General features: G+C 39.0%; 2 protein-coding genes across 3 annotated transcripts; both read right to left on the bottom strand.

Annotated features, from left to right (window-relative positions):
- Nucleotides 1-280: 280 nt before the first annotated feature.
- LOC6566027 (putative fatty acyl-CoA reductase CG5065) lies at nt 281-2,751 on the bottom strand. Its single transcript, XM_001992108.2, has 8 exons — nt 2,629-2,751; nt 2,280-2,565; nt 1,971-2,207; nt 1,786-1,895; nt 1,065-1,435; nt 934-1,004; nt 612-737; nt 281-557 (listed from the first exon to the last, which is right to left on the bottom strand). The coding sequence occupies exons 1-8, from the start codon at nt 2,687-2,689 to the stop codon at nt 329-331; spliced, it is 1,491 nt and encodes a 496-aa protein (XP_001992144.1). The 5' UTR covers nt 2,690-2,751; the 3' UTR covers nt 281-328.
- A 1,515-nt stretch (nt 2,752-4,266) lies between these two features.
- Nucleotides 4,267-8,718, bottom strand: LOC6566198 (actin-5C). Of its 2 annotated transcripts, none has more exons than XM_001992109.2 (2): nt 8,525-8,718; nt 4,267-6,507 (listed from the first exon to the last, which is right to left on the bottom strand). In XM_001992109.2, the coding sequence occupies exon 2, from the start codon at nt 6,497-6,499 to the stop codon at nt 5,369-5,371; it is 1,131 nt and encodes a 376-aa protein (XP_001992145.1). In that variant the 5' UTR covers nt 6,500-6,507; nt 8,525-8,718; the 3' UTR covers nt 4,267-5,368. The 2 variants fall into 2 exon arrangements, with proteins under 2 accessions (XP_001992145.1, XP_032594937.1); XM_032739046.1 differs by lacking the exon at nt 8,525-8,718 and adding an exon at nt 7,029-7,202.
- Nucleotides 8,719-15,420: the final 6,702 nt, after the last annotated feature.

Here is a 15,420-nt window from a genome sequence, read left to right on the forward strand (position 1 = left end):
AATATGCGTGCTATCGTTTCTTATCGTCTGCTATCGCTTGCTATCGATAGCACCATATGTTAAGCCTAACAGCAGCGGCGCCTGTTAACTGTGGTTACTACCACTGCACGCTAGATGGCGCCCACTCAATGTTAACAACACGCAAATAACGCTCAAAATCAACATCAGCAATTTAAATTCAATTTTATTTGACCAGATACAAAAAAAAAATAGCAAAAACACTTTCATATAGTAATAAAGAAAAAAAATAATTAAAATTAAATAAACACACACACAGAGATAAAAAGAAATAGCAATGTATTAGGGGGGTTGGGGAGGCGGGGCATGCTTAAGACAAGAAAATGCGCACGGCCAGCTTATAAACGATTCGCAATAGAAATCCATAAACGATCGCACGGAATAAACAATCCAAGACGTAGAAGATCTTTATGCGCAACATTGCGCCCCGGCTGCTCTCGGGAGTCTCGTGCAACAGATACTCCTTGGCGCCCCTAATGCCATTCCGGAAGAATTTCACATAGTCAATATTCGAGTACTGCATAAAACCAAAAATCGATCTGCAAAAACGAGATTTTTTATCTTCGCATAACATAAGATTAGATAAAACTTACATTTCGTTTTCGGGCACTGAGTCGTGTAGGGACTTGAAGTTATCATTCTGAAAATGCCATTCGGTGATCGCAAAAATATGCAGCGCTTGAAATGCGGCGAAAATGCGACGTTGCAGCTTCAAAAGGCTGTGGGAAGGTAAACAAAAATTTGATAAGCAAAGTGGCTTAAAGAAAAAGGGAAAACTTATCATTTTCTGTAGTGCAAAACTTTTTTTCCTTTCTGTAAAACAAAACTTTTTTTGGTTTTACAAGTGCTTTGTCCAGTTAAAAACAAATAAGACCTGAACTGTACAGCTTAGGATGTGCTTCCGGCACTACTTACAATGGCTTCTCATTGGTCAAGCGCAGCAAGAAGTCCACCACAATGGCCATCATAATGTGCATCGTTATAAACTAATTGGAATGATGAAGAATTAGGGGCACTTCGATTAGGGCATCTACACGCAATCTCACCCGCAAAAAATGCAATACCGGACACATGGTAATGCTGCCACCTGGCAGCCACAAGGTCTTCTCGAATGGATTCTGTCGTATGTAGCGTTTACCAATGTCAATAACCTGCCCCATGGTAATGGGTGATATATTTGCTGTGGCACAGTTGAACACACCGATCGGTTGATCCTTGGCGGGCGCCTCTTGCAAATATTTGAACGATGATAAAATTAAGCCACGAACAACGACATCGGCGGGCACAAAATCGGCCACGATATTCGGATCACAGTTTTGGGAGCGTAAAATGCCAACGGCACAGGCAACCAACATGCCCGTGGGTCCATTGAAATTATCCGCCCAACCCGGCACCGGTTCCTCCAGCGTTGAGATCACTGCGGGAGACATAGCGAGAGAGAGAGAGAGAGACAGAGAGAAAGAAAGAGAGAGAGAGAGAGATTTTTAGCTTCAGATAGATTAGCTCAACACTCGATATAGACCCATATGTGGGGTCTTCTGCACTTCTACCCAGAGCTTTACCGAAGAAAATCAAAGAAAATGAATTGCCTAGCAATACCGAGGATAGATTAGCTCAACACTCGATTTAGACACATCTAAAGGGTCTTCTACGCCTCATCTTCACAAGGGTTCCAAAGACTACCGAATAATATCGAAAAAAACAAAAAATCGCTAGCACTACCGAGCTTAAACCAAGCAGTACCAACTAAAATTGAGCAATACCCACCGATTGATGGTCTGAATATGAATATGGGCAGCTGATCCTTGTAATCATTGGCCACATGCTCGGCCAGGCTCTTGGTGAAGGTGTACGTATTCGGCTGAAAGTTGCCATATCTACAAATACAAATATTTAGCAGTTGGTGCATTAATCAATCAATCAATCAATCATTGCTCGTCAAACAAACGCACTTCAAATTGAAGACATCGAGGGTTTCCTCATCGTAGGTCTCGGCCAGTTTGATGGTGGTGCGCCAATCAGCATACGGTGGATAAATGCGCTCCTCCACCTCCAGTTCGGTGGGATTCGAATATGTGGTCGAAACATGAACGAAGGCCCTCAGTTTCTTCCAGGTCAAGGCGAGCTTGATGAGCTCATGGGTGCCACGGGTGTTCATCAGAATCGCATCGCGCAACGGATCATCAAAACTGTTGACCAAAGGGAACAAGATCTTATTTCACGGGGTTTCATGAACATCATCAATCGGTGAACACACTTACCGCACCGAGGCAGCCGAATGATAAACGATGGTCACATTCGTCAGACGCTTCAGATCCGATTCGCTGATGCCCAGTCCCAGTTGGGTAACATCTCCGCCAATTGGCACCACCTTGGCCAGGGTATGTGGCTGTTCGCGTCGCAATCTTTCGTATAGCTTGCAATTGAGTAACGCCTCCAGTCTCGACTCGATGGCGACACCCTTCTTGGGCCGCAGCAGCACATAGATTCTGCTTAGCGTTGGACACGAACGCAACAGTTTCTCAATGAGTGCCTTGCCAACGAAACCTATTTTGGCGTTTCATTTTTATGTGTACAACATGCAACACGCCAATTGAAGGAAACACATACCCGTGCCGCCAGTCACAAAGATTTCCTGATCCTTGAATGCCGCTGATATTGAAATTGACATGTTTGTCTCGCTCGGATCGATAACCAAATGCAATCTAGCCACCTTGAGCACAGTATTCGTTTTTTTTTTCCTCTCTGCCAACGTCGACGAACGACCGAAGTACAACGGACAAAATAATATGGAAATCCGTTTCGATTAGCCCCCAAGTGCCCCAAGGGGTCACTTCGATGAATATTCAATGAACACCAACAAAAAAAATGTACGCAAAATGAAATATAAATAAAACTCAGCAGAGTCCACCTCATTTTTCCATTGGCAAATGGCAAATAATTTCTAATTCTTTATTTTGTTTTTTTTTTATTGCGTATTTTTCGGATTTTTATTTTTTTTTTAAAGACACGTTTTTATTTATTTTATTGCTGAAAAGTGCATATTTTTTTCTTCTTTGTTTTATTAACTTCCTTTGCGATATGAGTGTATTTGGCTTAAAGATAAAGACATTTTTTTAAATTAATATTTTTCGAAATCGAATTAAAAATTTATTTATGATAGTGGAAGACTTTTGGAGTAGGCTTAAATGGGAAATTTTTTTTAGGAATAAAATACCAATATGGATATTCGAAATTTGACAAGACAAGTAAGAATGATTCAGTCGGGACTGCCCGCTCGGGATATACCCTTTATCCAACTGTTAAAAACACATGTTCCACTTTTATTTAGCAGCACAACTCAAGGGCTAAAATAAATCCCAAAAAAAAAGCCCAACATATTTGCATATATGTATGTATACATATTAATGCACGCATACATTTACAGGAACTGGATGAAAAAAATACTTGCCTATTTAGTGGCTGCTGCTGTGTGTGTGAATAACGGAGGTTAATCCAAGTTGGTGAGCGCAACTAAAGAGAGCGAGAGAGCGATCCTTGATCTTGGACAATGCCAAATGCTAATTAAGAAGCGAAGCAGAGAAAACGAAAGAGAGCATGAGTTGCATTTTATGCTGTGGTTGTTTTTGACGCACTACAAATGAGAGAGGATTATTATGCATTTATATCTTGTGTGCATAAGTGCGCTGCGTTTTATTGGGTTGGTTCCCATGGGAAATTCCAACTTCTCTGCATTTTGATAAAACTCTTGATCAACACATGGCAGTAAAAAAAAAAATAATTTTATGAAATACAAACGAAATATTTACATGTCAAATTTGCAAGAGAATGGAAAAGAAGCAATTTCGTGTCAAAAATAGTTGTGGAAGCTGAGCGAATGTGGCACAATGTTAATTTATAAACCATTTATTAAACACGTCCAAGCTCTTTCAAAACGATGCCAAGCAAGCAATTTTGTGGATAGCGTTAGAATAAACGGCACTTTAATCGCAGCGATTGCCTCATTTGCCTTTGTGGAATGGAATGGTCCACATTACAAGTTTAAGATCATTAGCACATGTATGTATGTGTGTGTGTGTGTGTCTCTGCCGCTGCACTTCAGCAGTGCGGCGGAGAGAGACGGAACGCAAGCCAGCTGTATGTGTGTGTGTATGTGTGAGCTGCGAAAGCTTAGAGTTCGTTGACCTCCCCACACCAACAATGATTCTGTTATTATTCTGCAAATAGGAATACAAATAATACTTTCAATACTTGTTTGCATTTCACATTTTAATTAACATTTTCAGGCGTAAACTTATCGTCAATTCAATACGCATGCAATTAGAAAAGTGTACAAATACAAAAAAAAAAAAATAGAAGAGAAATACTAAATACGCAATACAAAAATGTTCAACTTAAGTTTTAAAAGAGAGCGCAGTTGATGATGATGATGATGTTTTTGATGCTGATGCTGTTGTCGTTCTTTCCTTTCCTCAACTCTCTTACTCATTTACCTTCTCTCTCTCTAACTAAACACACGTGCAGTGTGTGTGTGTTATTGCATTTGCCGGCCGGCAAAATGTTAGAGCGAGATAAATGAGCGTAAAGTTAGGCAAAGTCGCAGAGTGAGCGGGAGGGTGGATGGTGGAGGAGAGAGCGCAGTAAAGGGGGTGGCTGGTGGCAGTTAACAGCAAAAAGAAAGAGAGAGAGAGAGAGGGTAACAGAAAACAGAGTTGCTTAAGTTTTTTTTCCATCATATTTTTGTTTCACTTTGTTTATAATTACATCATAATTAAAAAATAATACATAAGGTTGAAATTTTACAAAACTCGCAGCTGTTGTTGTTCTGCATATTTTTGTGTTGTTGTTGTTGTCTTTTGCTTGCTTTTCATTTTTGCTGTTTTTTTTTGGAATATTTTCATCATGTTGTTGGTATGTGTGTGTGTAATAGATTTTTTAAGTGGAATGGCAGAAAGAGAATATATAGGTATATATATAATATAGATAGATGTTCTTGTCTCAAATTATTTTCATGTTATATTATTAAAAAGGTATATAAAAAACAAAAAAAAAAAAAAATAATTATGCATGTTTATAAATCATACATATATATATATATATATGTATATATCTCCATGTGAAATAAATTAAATTAATGCTAGAGAACACAACATATGACGACGACGTGTTGTCTTTTGTTTTTTTTTTTCTTTATATGATGATTGTGTGTGTGTATGTGTGTGTGATCTGCTCGCTCTTCTCTTCTTTTGCATCTGTTTCTTCTGCTTCCACTTGTTGATTGTTGATGTTGTTGTTGCCACTCCACTTCACTCCACTCCATGCCACTCCCCACATTCCATGCAACTCCTGCTTAGAAGCACTTGCGGTGAACAATGGATGGTCCAGACTCATCGTACTCCTGCTTGGAGATCCACATCTGCTGGAAGGTGGAGAGGGATGCCAGAATGGAGCCACCGATCCATACAGAGTATTTACGCTCGGGTGGTGCAATGATCTTGATCTTCATGGTCGATGGGGCCAAGGCGGTGATCTCCTTCTGCATGCGATCAGCAATACCAGGGTACATGGTGGTGCCACCGGACAGCACTGTGTTGGCATACAGATCCTTACGGATATCCACATCGCACTTCATGATCGAGTTGTATGTGGTCTCATGAATGCCGCACGCCTCCATGCCCAGGAACGAGGGCTGGAACAGGGCCTCGGGGCAACGGAAACGCTCATTGCCAATGGTGATGACCTGACCATCGGGCAACTCATACGATTTCTCCAGAGAGGAGCTCGATGCAGCCGTGGCCATCTCCTGCTCGAAATCGAGTGCAACATAGCACAATTTCTCCTTGATGTCACGGACAATTTCACGCTCAGCAGTTGTGGTGAACGAATAGCCACGCTCCGTCAGAATCTTCATCAGATAATCGGTTAAATCGCGACCGGCCAAATCCAGACGCAGAATGGCATGGGGCAGGGCATATCCCTCATAGATGGGCACCGTATGGGAGACACCATCGCCAGAGTCGAGCACAATACCAGTGGTACGACCAGAGGCATACAGCGACAGCACAGCCTGAATGGCCACATACATGGCGGGTGTGTTGAAAGTCTCGAACATGATCTGTGTCATCTTCTCGCGATTGGCCTTGGGGTTCAGGGGTGCTTCGGTGAGCAGAACGGGGTGCTCTTCGGGCGCCACACGCAACTCATTGTAGAAGGTGTGATGCCAGATCTTTTCCATATCATCCCAGTTGGTCACAATGCCGTGCTCAATGGGATACTTCAGAGTGAGGATGCCACGTTTGCTCTGTGCCTCATCACCGACGTACGAATCCTTTTGGCCCATGCCAACCATCACACCCTGATGACGCGGACGGCCCACAATCGATGGGAAGACGGCGCGGGGCGCATCATCACCGGCAAAGCCAGCCTTGCACATGCCGGAGCCATTGTCGACAACCAATGCAGCAACTTCTTCGTCACACATTTTGTAAGCTGCAATATCAAAGTAAAACAAATTTGGGAAATATTAGAGAAAAATGAACAAAAGTCAATTAAAATTGCATTATATAATATAATATATTAAATATATATTTATTATTATATCACACTTTCAAAATAATAACTGCAATCGAACGATGAAATTCACTAAACTCAACAAATCGAAATATCGTAAAATCCGCAAGTTATAAATTTTGTTCTTCGTTTAAAAATTGAACTCGTTCTCTATCTTTATCTTACTCTCTCTATCTCTCTTTCTCTTTCTGTCTTCGAGGGCCAACACCCTGCACATAAAAGCAGCAAATTTCACAAAAAAAAAAAAATGCCGGTGCAAAGCGGGCAAGTGAAGAACTACACAAACGCTCTCAAGTGTCTGTGTGTGTGTATACACAGGCACTTAAAATGGCCGCCACGAAGAAAAAAAAATCGGAAAAAATAAGAAAGAAAAAAGTACGCTGATGCCGGCAGCCTGCATTTAACTAGTTATTTACACGAATTTTATTTGGTGATTTTACCTTTTTGTTTTATTTAACAATAAACGACGAAAATAATTTTAAGAAAAACTGAATTGTATGTTTTGCAATTCAAGTTGAATAAAATTGAAACCACACTTGATTGTTGGTAGGAGGCGACGAGGCGATAGATTGACTGAAATGCAACCGCACCGTTTGACTGCCGAAAGAGGAATGAACAGACTGGTGAATGCCAGTTAACAGCTATTTCAAGCGCTACTTTCAGCCGACGACGTCGTCGTCGTCATCGTTGTGGTATCTATGCGAGCATTGTCTGCTCGCTCGCTCGCACACAGCGAATGGTGGCGCATGCGTGCGAAAGAGAGCGCACCACTAGCACGCTTGGGTTGCCAACTTTTGTGACCATATATGGTCATGTTTCGAAGCGCAATCGTCGAGAGAGACGATGGAGAGAGCTGAAAATCATCGCCGCTTTCGCTCTTTCTCTCTCTTACTCGCTGAGCGACGACGCTGACGACAGTTGACAAATGTTGAAGGTTTTCTCCATTTTAGCGCGGCTCATTAAAAGAAAAAAAAAAAACAACAAGAAAAAAAACCGGCATTTTTGCATTGAAGAAATACCGAATAACTTTAATGACGTGATTCCTTGACTATTTCTGGCCAACTACGCGTCTACGTCACTTGCACCGTGGGCTGCTGGCACACATTTAAACGCACATATGTGCATGTATGTGATGTGCCTGTGTATGTAGCATGTTCATGCATGAATTTGGCAGTTACTTTTCAAATGAAGTTCGCCATGAAAGTTAATTGAAGCGTGGGAAATATAGAAAGTGTTTGCGAATTGAATTTGTGTGTTGCAAAGTGGCTAAAAAAAACTGTCACCAGTTCTTTCTTTTCGCTGCTGCTTCTTCTATTATTTCTTTTTTTTCGTTGGCCTTGTCTTAATTTGGAAATCCGCATTGGGCACGCCCCTCCACTAGATCGATGTGTATATACATACACAACACACATATACATATGTAAGTGTGTATTTATGTCTTCTTCTAACTTCTGGCGTTTATCAAATAGACTTTATATCTTATCGATCCACAAATTTTATGATAACACAAATTCTTAAGAGAATTTCCTTTCAGTAGTTATTTTGTAATTATTTTTTTGGTTATTTCACTAGCGTGTCACCGCGTGACTTTTTTGTTGTTGTTGGTATTGATTAGGTTTGGTTTTTTTTATATCAAGAATGTCATTAATCGACTCTTGGACATTATCACACATATATATATAAATATATTTATATATATATATATATATATATGCATGTCTGTATCTATATTCCACAAGCACTTTTATACAAAAAAAATGTATTTAAAAAAATATATATATTCGCTATTCACGATTCGTTTGCAGATTTCATTTTTGAGTGTTTTTGAAACTTTTTATATTTTTGATGTATTTTGTTGGATTGGCATTGATTGATTTGTTTGTTTTGCTGGTAGATGTACAAAACAAAAACAAAACAAAAAAAAAAAAATACTTACATTTGGTCTGTTTTGTTTAAAAGTAATTAAATAAATATAAATTAAGTCTTTCGGTTTGTGTGTCTTTCGTTTAGACGACTTAAGCTGGCTGCTTTTAACGGTTTTGTGTCGGGAGGAGTATCCACACAGCACAAGAACTCAAACTGTAATGACATGAAAACTGGTCGCCGCTTGCCGTTTTATAAAGCCAGTGTCCGTCCATCTGTCCGCCAGCCGGCAAACCGTATTTTAGCGCCTTATCACAGCGGCCACTTACACACTTCTCCAGGCTGCCAAGCGTTTTACCATATATGGTATGAATTCAATTTTTACCCCGTTTTTGTGACTAGCTGCGCCAGTATCTGTGTATGTGTGTGTGTGTGTGCTGCTCACGAAGAGTATTCCACAGCATAATCCCCTATTACGGGTGTGACTTGCTCAAATGTTGACTCACTTTGCGATACGCTTTGCACTGTTTTCAGCAATTTGTTATCAAGTGATTTCCGATTATCAATCCGAATCAGAATCAAATTAGATGTGATTCCTTCTCTCTGTTCTTTCTACTTACAAAGTAACTGGCGTAAAGGAATTTAGCACAGCAAATGGAGAATTTTACTAAATATTTCAGATAATTATAACACTTCGCAAGTTTTTATTTCGGAGTTGTGAAATGTTATGCCTAATATTAGAGATTGAATTCGAGTTATAAAATGTTATGCTTCACTTAAGGATCATATCTATAAAACCCAAGAAACTTGTCTCTGTTAATTGTCTTGCGCTAACAAACAACATAAATCGTAGCACAACTAAAACAATCCAATTATCTACAAATATTCCATAAGTAAGAAGAGAGCGCAGGGTATTCACTGTTCAGCATCATTTTTGGTTTAAAGCTCGGTTTGTAGCTATAACGGCGCCAGCCTAAAACAGCTGCCAGTTGATGCGCCAACCACGCGTTTGCGCAAAAGAGACAGAGCCACACTCAATCACACATATACTAGCACATACACTCTCTCTCCCGCACATGCATGCACGCACAGACACAAACAAATGACGAGCACACAAATGCTCATTCACTTGCTGCGCTCAGCGCGATGCTGACTCAACTCGGCTCGGTGGTGCAGAGGGTTTGTTTTTTTATTTCATTTTTAATTTTTTGTAAACATTTGCTATAGCTAAATGGTTAAACATTTGCAACTCTTTCTTTATTATGATTATTATTATTTAAGTAAATGATCGAAAAGATGTTTTTGATATCGCTGGCTAAGGCAAACAGCCAAAGTCGCTCTCTTTCGCTCTCACAGCTGTGTGTAAAAGTGAAAGAGCGTAGTGCGAGTGGTTGCCGGGCTCAAGAGAGGGGAAAGTTGCAACAAGCATGCACCAGCATATACATGTATGAGTGAGTGTCTGTGTATATGTGCGTGCGTGCGTGTGTGTGTGTAACGGCAACTGCTCATACATGGCAAACGAAGGCATTCCATTGGCAATCATGCTTTTTACTATTGCCGGTTGACTAATCATTGTTTAAATAATTGCCCATTTTCAAATCAAAATGACGCAGAAATAGTTAACAACATTTCAAAAGCAACGCACGCAATATATGTGTATGCATGTGTGTGTGTGTACATAAAGCATAAAATACACACGCACTCAATGACAGTCACGAGCATCGGCATAGCCAAAAACAAAAAAGAAGAAGAGGAACGTCAACGAGAACGAGAGAGAGAGAGTCTTACGCAGACATATTCTCTCACTGCGAACAGCATAAAAAGAAAACAACAGAAACGCTTGGCACAAGGAGTGGCAAAAATGACGTTGCTCCACACTATTCGATCGCCATTTATCTCTACATGCTATATACATACATATGTATATGCATATGCATGTGCTGTGTGTTTTAAGTGTGCTTATGTATTTGCAGTTATTTGATTCATTTGCATTTTGTGAAGAAATCGAATGCAGGCGGGCAGCTGATTGCTTGCCATTCGGGGAATTCTTATTGGTCAAGGCAGACGCTCAATTGGAAATGGGAGCTTTCCTCTCGCAGTTTGTCTCAGGTTTTCTTTTTTTAAAATTTTGTTTCATATTTATGCCAAGTCAAAATAATGTAATTCTCATGGTATTAACCGTTATTCGCAAGCGTCAGCAATCGCGTTCCATTCTCTTCTTCGCTTCTTGTTCTGCTTTCGTCGATAAGCTTTATCGCATTTTTATTACTTAATGAGTAAGGTATGGAAAAAGAATTATGGTCATAACTTACATGTATCTGTGTGTAAAATGTGTAAAATACTTTGAAAAATATTGTAAAATTAGTTATTTCAAAAATTGCATGTTCTGAAAATATGTTTAATAATTGTATTTAATTGAATACATCATTTCTAATTTCTAACCAACAATATTAAATGAAAGCTTAAATTCTGCACACTATTTCAAAATAATTTAATTCGATAAAATGCGTAAATGCTGACATAGAAAATATTTGTTTATTTTGCGTATTAGGAAATTTAGTGAATTTATACACAATACAATTATTTACCGATTCAATGATTTTAATCAAATCGAACTAATTAGCATGAAATTTAAATAAAATTATAATAAAAGCACTAGTTTATTGGACATTTAGTTTTCGTCACGCTGGAAAGCATTTTGGAAAGGCAAATGAAATATTTTCAATGCAATCATTTAAGAGACATTCAAACAGAAGATATGTACATTTGTATGCGTATGTGTGTGTGTGTGTGAAATGACCTTGTCGGTAGGAGTCAAGGGAGACAAGTGTGTACACACAGCTGGATCTTGATCGAAACTAGAAATAATTAAAATAGCCAAAAACGGCACATTTACTGCTGCTGCTGCTGCTTTTGCCGATGACTTTGAAAAAAGCAACAACAACAATACAAGCAGACAATCAGCAACAACAAGAGCCATGATCAACGACCTTTCTCCAAAAAGTTCGAAGCTCGTCACGTTTTCTACACACACACACACATACGCAGGAAAGCTCATCGAGCAGACTTTAAGTGGAAGGGGTAGGGGAGGTGTAAACTGAGACGAAGACAACAGTTACAAGCGCAGTTCCACTTGCTCAACAACATCCACACTGCATATATCTGTGTGTGTGTGTGTGTGTGCACTAGGCACGCACTACTACATACAGTTGCGGTCAAAATAATAGTAGCGCTGTTTCTCAATATCACTCATTTAATGGTAATAGAATTAGGACCTCTTCAAAATCTTCAATATGAGGTAATATTTTAATTTTGCAAAACAAAACCTGTTTGATTTCAAATACAATTGTTTTCCAAATAATAAATGTAGTAAAATATAAACACCTATATTATTAAGCCGCAGGGAGTGTTGAGAAAACCTCACACTATTATTCCACTACTTTTTTTAAAAATATTTTTCAAAACATGTGTGCACTACTATTATTTTGACCGCAGGTGTATGTGCATGTGTGAGCTTGCTCGATGTTGAGCTGAGTCTCCAAGACTTGTGGCTCAGAGTCAAAGTCGCAGCCAAAGCCAAAGCCAAAGCCATTGTCAAGGTCATTGAATGAGAAAAGTTTTACGTTTTTTTTCGCAATTAATATGGCATTTAACGCGCGTATGCGTATTTGGTATTAATATGCATGCATGCACACTGCCCCGCCCTCGCCGCCCCTCCTCCTGCTTTTGGTCTGAAACTGAAAACTTGCACATTTTCACTACAACTTTTTTTTGTGTGTGTGTTGTTTTTTTTTTGGCCACAGACTTCGCATTCAGGTACGACCAGTTTCGACCATGATAATCACAGCACCGAAAATCTCATTAATTGTTTACTTAATTGGAGTGTGATTCGTGAGTGGGATTCGCTTAACAGTCCCATTTGGACTAGATTTCTTATATATATATATAATATATATATTATATATATATATTTATATATATTTTATCTAACTGTTTAAATAGGATTCTTATACGATATACCAGAACCTGGTTGCTACACTAAGAAAAGAAGAAGGTCCTAAATTTGAATAAATCTCCCTAAAATAAAGACAGTTTTTCTATTAGTCAGAAATAATTTATTTAAAAGATTTACATTTTTCTACATTTTCGAAATGTTTTTCAGGTATAATCATACATTTAACAACACTATTTATGCGCTTTCTTACCAATTTGAGCATACCAGAAGATCTTCATGAAAATACGCATTTATTAAGCTAAATGATTTTCTCAAGTTGATCATGGTTCGAGTCGAATGACTGCAATATATTTAACGTAAAGTGGGAGGGGCTGTAGTTATGGTTAGTGGTTGGGTGTAGGGGGTATGGGTAGGGTTTGCTACTTCTTAAGAGATAAGTTGCGTGCCATAATTACCGGCATGAAAATGTTAATACAAAGTACTCAAATTCCAAAAGAAAAAAGTTGTTAATTGTTCGCCTAATTGATGCTGATTAAAATGCAAGCGGGCAGCCGCTGAAGATGAGCCCACATGCACGTATGTTATCGATAACATTTAGATTAACGGAGAATATCGAGTGTGCTGAGAAAGCGGATCACACAACCAGTTGAACTCGATGAAACCCATTTGGATTAAGATATTCAGTTTGAGCGCACTTTGAGGTCGTTTAATTAAGTTCTGCGGAGCATTCAAAAATGTCTCATCTCTAATTGCCAGCTAACGGCCTCATTGCGTGTTGAATGAGCGGAGGAGGAAGAAGAAGAAGCGGCAGAGGCAGAGGCAGAATTTAAAGCGGCTTTTGGGAAAAAGTGAAAAATGATTTTTTATTGTTTATTGCGAGGGGCGTCAATTTTTCACAATTTCACTTTAATGCCAATGTACGACTATATTTGTGCGTGCCTCTTGGAAATGCCTCCCCCTCCCCCTCTCTCGCACTCGCACTCACAGTCGCTCCATCTATAGATGTATATTGTTGTCTCTTTCATTAACGGCTGTCCATCCATTTCGTTTTCGGTGGGTGCGCATTTCACATGAATAAAATAATTAGCCAATTCCAAAAATGTTTTGTGGCCAGCAACAACAACGCGTGCAGAAAGAGAGAGAGAGTGTGTGTGAGAGAGAGGGAGAGCAAGTTAACCCAACAAACAATATGTTCAGCAATTAAATGAAATTTATAAAACAAATTTCTTATGTTTATTTCTGATATTGTTTAAATAAAATGGAAAACAAAATGTTAAATATTCATGGAAAAAAAAAATAAATTGTTTATACAAGTGTTTATATGTATATATGACAAGCCTGGTGGACAGCTCACAATATTTGTTTGCTGGGCGGAGCCAAGAGACAAATTGCATTAAGTCACTTTTTCGTCAGACAGCAGTTTGTGTTGTGACTGGGGTAAATAGGTGTGGCAAGGGTAGAGAGTATCGAATGGTGTATGTGGGGAGGGGGGGTGGTAAGGTAGTCTAGTCCCGGCTTGACTAACTGGTAGCTGCAGTAGCTGCACAGCCGAAGGTGTTAAAGCAATTGTACGCGATACCTGTATAAATATGTACATATTTATATTTATAAATATATATATATTAGATATGGATATATGCTAGTTACACTGTGGGAGTCGCCAGACACCCGTCTGAGTACCACTTTTATTTGTTAAATTTTTGCTTGATTTTTATTTCTAATTTCTTATTTTATTTACTGCGCTGCATCAGCGTCGAGGCGAAGCGAAACCGATGCCTTGAGCCGTCTGTGTCTGCACTCGATTTTCCATTATTTCCATTATTTGTTGTTGTTGTTGTTGGTGGTGTTTGTTGTTGTAGTTGCCGTTGTATATTGCTAGCCATTTTTATGTCTGCCTGGGCAGCATCTGAGTATCTGATTGGCTATCGAGGCTATCAATCTCGCATGCGAACTGCGAAACAAATTAAGAAATGCAAGTGAGAACATTGCAGTCGAACATATCCGACTCTGAGATACTCTGTTAAGACTTGATAAGATACTTGATTAAATGCAGTGAGTAGGAAAAAACATAATTAAAATAACTATTCACAGTCGATACAAATAATACAAATATACGGATTTTTAAGGATTTCGATAGCTTCCTGTATATCTACAAATCATGCTAACAGAGTATAGATGATATAGAAAGATATAATATTAATATTAAAATTAACACTAAGACATATATAAGTAATTAAAAATAATAAATATTTTCACTCGTATCAAAAATGTAATTGCTCAATGAAACTGGCATTTCTAATTCTTAGAAAAACATATTATAAACATAACCTCAATCAAGACATCTTCTAAATAATTAAAGATTCTTCAACCGGTTTTCTTTATGATGATTGAGAATTATGAGTTGTAATCGGTAGTAGTAGAAATATTCCCCTTTCCGCTCACCGCACACAGACACACACGCACACATACACAAACATATTTACACGTTTCTACATATTGAATACGATTCAAAGGCGACGTTAACGTTGCATTTGTATATGGCCAAAGCAACATATTTGCATGGTGAAGTAACTGTGACAACTAGAACTACTATAAATTGAAACAGAGTCAACACTCGCTATATGCGCCATATACTTTTATTCAGTCATTCATTCATTCATTTAATATTCATTTTCAACATTCTGCTAAATAATCGCCTCGTTTACATTTGCAAGCAGAGCTGGCGACTGTAGATGGCGCCACTTTATCTCCCCCCCTCGAAATTTTTTTCTAATTGGAGAGTGAGTGCATTTTGAGCGGCTCATTGCGTTCCACTTGGAGCGAGTCTTCACTTTAACGGCGTATTTAAAGAAGGCCGCGCAGCCGTAAGAATGTGGGTTGCAAAAACAAAACCTTAAGTGGTTTTTAATGAAAATGAGTGAGTGACGCCTATGTGTGAGCATGTGAGTGTGTGTGTAGTGTGTGTGTAGTGTGTGTGTGTGGGGGGGCGCGCGCTGGGGTCCCCCCGCCCCACT

The sequence above is a fragment of the Drosophila grimshawi genome, unplaced genomic scaffold, assembly GCF_018153295.1.
Source record: "Drosophila grimshawi isolate 15287-2541.00 unplaced genomic scaffold, ASM1815329v1 contig_848, whole genome shotgun sequence".
Lineage (NCBI taxonomy): Eukaryota > Metazoa > Arthropoda > Insecta > Diptera > Drosophilidae > Drosophila > Drosophila grimshawi.